At 36.2% G+C, this 6,883-nt stretch overlaps 1 protein-coding gene across 2 annotated transcripts in view; it reads left to right on the forward strand.

Annotated features, from left to right (window-relative positions):
• Positions 1-1,214, forward strand: part of TAOK1 (TAO kinase 1) — a 121,881-nt gene extending 120,667 nt beyond the window's left edge. Inside the window, exon 19 of one of the 2 annotated variants that reach the window (XM_006890977.1) lies at positions 559-1,214. In XM_006890977.1, the coding sequence (XP_006891039.1) occupies positions 559-1,020 (462 nt within the window). In that variant the 3' untranslated portion in view covers positions 1,021-1,214. The remainder of the gene's footprint in view (positions 1-558) is intronic. The other variant, XM_006890978.1, reaches the window with a different exon arrangement.
• The last annotated feature ends 5,669 nt before the right edge of the window (positions 1,215-6,883 follow it).

The raw sequence follows: 6,883 nt of genomic DNA on the forward strand, positions 1-6,883 counted from the left end.
ACATGTCTAATTTTTATCACAGGGAACTCTTTCTGGTGTCTTAGTAGTCAGGAATTCTGCTGCCAACACAAAGGTACGTCGTTCAGATCTACTAGCTGCTTCTCAGGAGAAAGAACTAACTTCCATTCAATTTACTGTTGCTGAAAACCTGCTGGAGGGTCAGCAATGGGTCAGTCCAACTTAATGGTATACAACAATAGCAACAATTTTAATCTCACTTAATCAATTATATTAGTATTGACCAATAGGTTCTGGTATTAGCATCTGGTCACCCATTTTAAAAAATTTCCTTCTCTTTTTACCTAATAGATTTTGTGTCCATTGGTAATAATTCAACAGAGGCTGTTGTTGCCTTTGCTTTTAAAAATTCGATTTTATACATTTTAGAAATAAAGTTTCTTTTTACAGTACCTATCTTTGCTTTTTTAAATATACATTTGTAAAATATCCCTTGATTTCCCCCCCCCAAAATCACTTCAAAGTTGTTGTTCTCTTAGATGATAAATTTTTAAATTATAAATCAGCTTTCATTTTGCTTCCCTTTCTCAATCCTTCTAGATTGAAGAAGAGATGTTGGCTTTGCAGAATGAACGCACAGAACGAATACGAAGCCTGCTGGAGCGTCAAGCCAGAGAAATTGAAGCTTTTGACTCTGAAAGCATGAGATTAGGTTTTAGTAACATGGTCCTTTCTAATCTCTCCCCTGAGGCATTCAGCCACAGCTATCCAGGAGCTTCTGGTTGGTCTCACAATCCTACTGGGGGTCCAGGCCCCCATTGGGGTCATCCCATGGGTGGCCCACCACAAGCGTGGGGCCATCCAATGCAAGGTGGACCCCAGCCATGGGGTCATCCCTCGGGGCCAATGCAAGGGGTACCTCGAGGTAGCAGTATGGGAGTCCGCAATAGCCCCCAAGCTCTCAGGCGGACAGCTTCTGGGGGACGGACGGAGCAGGGCATGAGCAGAAGCACGAGTGTCACTTCACAAATTTCCAATGGGTCACATATGTCTTATACATAACTTAATAATTGAGAATGGCAATTCCGCTGGAACTGTCTGCCAAAAGAAACTGCCTACAGACATCGTCGCAGCAGCCTCCCCACTTGGGTACTACAGTGTGGAAGCTGAATGCATATGGTATATTTTATTCCTTTTTGTAAAACATTCTTGTTTTGTGTTTACTAATTGGGATGTCATAGTATTTGGCTGCCGGGTTGTTGTTTTAACTTTTGGGGGAGTTTTTGAAAAGAGGAGTTGTGTGTGTGTGTGTGTGTGTGTATGTGTGTGTGTGTGTGTGTGTGTATATATATATATATATAGTGTGTGTGTATATATACATATACACACACACATACTTTTTATATATATATATATAATGCATGTAATAAAAAGAAACTGACTAGATAAGGGAGTACTATACACTGCAAAAATAAAATGCAACAAAGTGGCTTGAGTCATTACTCTTGAACGTCTGTATCCTGAGAAGTTTATGAAAGAATCTAAAGCCTTCCTCCATATCCCAAATTCCTATAAGCCACTCACAGCAGGCAGCATATACTTAAACAAATTAATATGAGAATACACTCACATCACATCACCAATTTTTTTTTCTTCATTAAATTGGTCTGACTTCTCAGCCTCATTTGGAGTGAAAAAATAAAAGAAAAATTCATGACCACTAGAGTTACATTGGCTTTTTCAAAGAGAATAGAAAACAAGTTAGTTCTTTTTCTGAATGCTACTTAGGTTTATCAGTGATTTTTATCCACTTAATTGTGCCTTCTTTGTAGCATGAAGAGGTAAGGGTGCTTAAGGAAAGCAAAAGTTGTATGTGGGGATTGCATTAACAATCTGAGATTTCAAAGGAGAAGACTGGAAGGGTGAAAGAAACCTCTGAATGCTCATTATTGGGTATGGTTAGCAGTAGTGAGGAGATGAAGTCTATATATTCCACGGTTTTGTTGCTTATACTGTGATATCTCATCCTAGCTAAACACTCTTAATGCTTAAGACCCCAGACATAACTTTACTTTGTACAGTAAAAAATGTGTAGCCAACACACATCAAATGCCAGAGGTATTTGAATGATGCCATATTTGCAAATGCCATCTGTTGGAATTCTCTCACACTACAGAGACAAAATTTGATTACCCCTTTTGGCTTATGAGATTTCCTGTTTACAAATAGAGTAGCCAATTATTTAAATGTTTAGTTGCCATAGTGAACAAGAAGTCACTGAGCCAGTCACTACCAGCTGCTGACTAATTCTCGTCACCACTGTAGATTGTACTGCATGTGCAGGTCCTCTTTTTTTTTTTTAATTGCTGTTTTTGTTGCTGCAATACTTACAAACTTCTGGTTCATTGAGACTTTGTGGCCATTGTCATCATGTTAACATCATACTATAGGAAACACCACTTCCAGAAGTCTCTAGGTTTTGTGCTGAAATACTACTGAAAAAGAACTAGAAAGTTTATAAATTTTTTTTAAAGGTAAGTTATAGTAGTCAGGGAATCTCTTGACAAAAGCTAACTTTTTTCTCCCAAAAAAGGGGGTATATTTTATTTGTTTTATAATGAAGGATCAACCTAGTGCTAAAAGTCAGAGATAACTTGGTGTTCCATTGCCAGTGTGGAAACTGAGTTGAGTTGAAAGTGGATGAGGAACTGGGAATATGACTTGAAGGAAAATAAATGTCCTTTCCAGTGATGAATCAGAGTTCCTTACACATTATTGTCCTATCACCTGCCCTATAGTTTTGAAAAACCCATGCTGCTAACTCTGGATTCTGTTTTTCATGTGGTCAGAATGCTCAGAGGTAGAACTCTTAATCCCTCTCAATGACTCTGTTCCTCTAGACTAAACTAATGACTAAACATTTGAGTCTTGGTTTTAACAACTAAGTTAAAATCTTCCCTAGATAGGTTGATTCAACCTCAAGGAATCCTCCTCTTTAGGAGTTTGTGGCACTCATTTTAAAAATAAATGAAGAAAATAATATTTTACTGTAAATCTTTTCAAAATCAACATTACAGTAGGATTAACACCCCATTCTAGGCAGTATTTCAAGTAGTAGTGTATCATTCTCTTAGCTGTTCTCTAGATAACCAATTCCTCACTGAACATGACATGTGCTTGTCATATATTTATCATTTTTACATTCAAATATCTTAATGCTTCAAACCAGTTGAGAAAACTATTTGGAGGAAAATTACAAGAGAGCTTTAGAATTTAATAAAATGTTCAAAATGTAATGAGAATCAATACCTTTTTATGTTAGATCTGACCCTTAACTGTCAAAGTATAAAAGATAAAATGTTTAGTATACAATGCTCTGTGAAACCCCAAATTCTACCAGATTTCCCATTTCTTCATTTTAAAGTCCAGTCATTGATTTAAAAGTAGCATTTTCAACTTAATCAATACTGAGTTTATTCAGATCATATGTACTTGTTATAATGTGGTTGAACACTGACTCCATATATCTTTCCCAGAAGACTTTGTATCTAATTTAATTGTGTGACACTCAGTTTTACATGTAGGTCATGACTATACCTGACTTATACCATTAAGTTAATTTTAATTAAAATATTTATAGTTTGCAAAAATTATTCAGATTAATTGGTTTGTGTGTGTGTGCGTGATTAAGTTCTAACTTCGGAGTAATCTTATCCATGGTAGGAATCATCAGAGAAGAAAGCTCAAAACAGAAAAATCTGAGAAGTTTTGAGATTTCTTAAAGAAAAAGCCAGCACTTTCTGAGTCAGTGTACAAATACAAGCTTCAATATCTATTAGATTAGCACTACCTCCTTCCTCTTGTTGGTGTTCACTCATCATACATGTATTTAAGGAAATTAAAAGTATGGGGAATTTGTCTGGCATATCAGAAAATTGTAAATTCTACATCTGGCTTCCAGAGCTTGGCGGTTTCCTGTGTTGCTGCCTATCCCTTTTAAGTGAGCATTTTTAAAATGCAAAACCACATACCTTGAAATATAGTATTCCTAGGTGGGTTCCCTTTTCTTTGCACACATTTTTTTCTCCCCTTATTAAAATCAACTCTTAACCCCAAATTGTATAGTATCTGAATGTATTTTCATTTTATACATATAAGTATATATATAAAATTGTCTGCTGAAAATGTTTATACTCCTTTTATTCATTTTTTCATTATTATTTCTGTGCCTAGAGGTGAATATTGCTGCATGTACTAACAAGTGTAATATGCTTAGTACTCTAGGCATACTATGAAGATTCATTGGGAAATTACATTTTCTAGCTTAGTCATCATGATTTTCAGCTACCTAGATAACAAGTAAACATCGTTCATTACACTAAAGACACAGTTCATGACACTCCCTTCCACGTGCATTTTCCTCAACCCTTTTCAAAGACTGAAAAGTCTGAGTGTCTTTAAGACCACAAGACAGAGTTTAGTAGCTGTTTATTTCTATAAGTACTAGACATCTGGCATTTAAAATTATAAAGTAAACATTGTGTTGGACACTGGAATAATACTGTTTATTTTCGCCTGTGAAAAATTACTTACTGTACTTGAAACACCTCCTTTGCATTTACATATGTGCCATTCACTAGTGAAAATAAATTGTATTATACCATCTACTGGCTTTTAAAAAACTGTTAAATATGCACATTTTGTATAGTTATTACTTGTGTATGTATATATATATTGTATATACATATGAAGATCTATATATATGTATAAATTGTAGATGGATGGATGGATACAGCTCACACTGTACGTTTTCCACCAGGGCACTTAAGGTTTTGGGGTTTTTTGGAGGGCTTTTCCCCCTTTCTTAAGACAAGAATGTGTATTTTTCGTAAAGAAATAGTACTCTCGGTTGATATTTATAAGAAGGTGGTCATTAGATGTACGCTTTTCCTTTTTAATCCCCTCTGAGCGCTTGTGTGAGTTCAAAGTTAAGTAAAATATAGATCATACATTGCAATGCAGTAAAATAGTGCTGGTAAAGAAACCAGAATTTCTTTGGGTATATTTTGTGACAATAAAAAATTGATGCAGAGAGAGATGATCCATGAAAATTAAAAACACTGGTGGTGAGTTCTCTGCAAAGATGAAGAAAAGTCACACAGGGTTTTTTTACTATCTATATGGATTTTTTTTTAGCCGTGATGCCATAGATCGTCTTAACTGTTTTTATTCCATTACTCCTAATATAAGGACCCCTCATGGTACAGTCTATAGGGAACTTTGGTGCTAGCCAAGCTTCTCTGGTATTTGAATCCACCAGTTGCTAAGTGAGGGAAAGAGGGGCCATCTCTTCCTCTGCAATTTACAACCTTGAACTGACTACATCAGTGTGAGAGAGAATCCTAATACATATATTGCTAAGGACCAAAACATCCAAGAAAGACATTACTCCTGAACCATCAACAGTTCTAAATTGTAAAGTCAGTAAGGGATGAACATTAAAAGTAAAGGATATGGTGCTGGTGTAAGAGGCCTTCTCCCTGTGGCTGCCATTCAGATGGCTTGAACCCAGTGACTCCCAGAGAGAAAGATGGGCAGTCTCCTCGTGCTGGGATTTACAGCTTTGGAAACCCTATGTAGGGTCACTGTGTCAGAACCAACTTGATGGCAGTGAGGTTTAGATTTACAGTTTTTGCTTGCTGATAGTTAAGATTTTTGCACACGTTCCACTCCTGTGATTCAAGCAGAGGTTTGAACCAACACAGCAACCCTTACCTAGGAAATTTATATGGTCCTAAATTCTGTCCCGTGCTTATAATGTGAACTGTCTAGTATGTATGCAGGTTTGGGAAAAGTTATCTAAGTGTGATTCTCTTGTAATGATAGAGAGAGAGGTTCTTATTTCTTGGAAAAGAACCTTTTCTAAGAAGCAAGGCCATGACTTACCATCTTTGAGCTCCTTACCAAAATGCTGATCATTACTGAAGAGAAATACATCTTCTTTTGTCTTTTCCTCCAGTTTACACAATAGTACCACCCGACCAGGTCGTAGCATTGCTTTTGAAAAAGCACTCCCTCACTCTTAGTTACTAAGGCTGGAAATCCTCAAATTCCTTAGATTGAAGAGTGTGCTGTACACCTAGCAAACTCACCTCTTGTATGCAAGGACTACTGATTGAAGTCTTTTTTTGCTGTCTGTCTGGTTGTCTGCACTTTTATGAAATCATTACGGTAGCTCTGCATTGTAAAGGACTTAATCTGTAAAGAAGTTCATTCTATTACACACTGTCTAGGGGAAAAAGTGAAGCTGAGAACTCTTCATTGCACATTTATATTTTCTACTGAATTCTGGTAATCTCATTAAAGTCATGTTGACTAATTTTTCCTTCTTTGTGTAAATTTTTATTTCCAAATTTTAATCATTCAATTAAAGAGAACCCATTGTAGCCCAATGGTAGTCTTCAGATCATTAAAAAAACAAAACAAACCCATAAATTTCTATGCACCTTATCTGCCTGTTGTGGGTCTCTTAAAATTGCACTTCCCATCCACCCAAAGACAAATACACCCATTAAGAAAAATAAAGGCAGAGAATTAAAACTGGGGAGCCATTTAATATGTTAACATCATTTTTTACTGTTTCCCAGCAACCTAGACTTTTTGAAATTTCAGAGTTGCTTTGTTTTGTCCCCCTTCCCTACATGTGTATATACACATTTCTATTGGGCTGGTTTTTTTTTTAATGTACAAGTGATGCTTTAAAGCAAAAAAAAACCCCTCTGATCTCCTTTGAAAAGAGCATGACACCCACTGAATATATTGATTTGAACATCTGTATGCCATTAAAAAAAATGGAGAGAAGATAAGACCTTTGAGTGAATGAAAAAGGGTATTTTGATGCCCAAGAATTCCCCCCCCCCAAAGT

This window comes from Elephantulus edwardii, unplaced genomic scaffold, assembly GCF_000299155.1.
Source record: "Elephantulus edwardii isolate Elephantulus edwardi_28Jun2011 unplaced genomic scaffold, EleEdw1.0 scaffold00094, whole genome shotgun sequence".
NCBI classification, from domain to species: domain Eukaryota; kingdom Metazoa; phylum Chordata; class Mammalia; order Macroscelidea; family Macroscelididae; genus Elephantulus; species Elephantulus edwardii.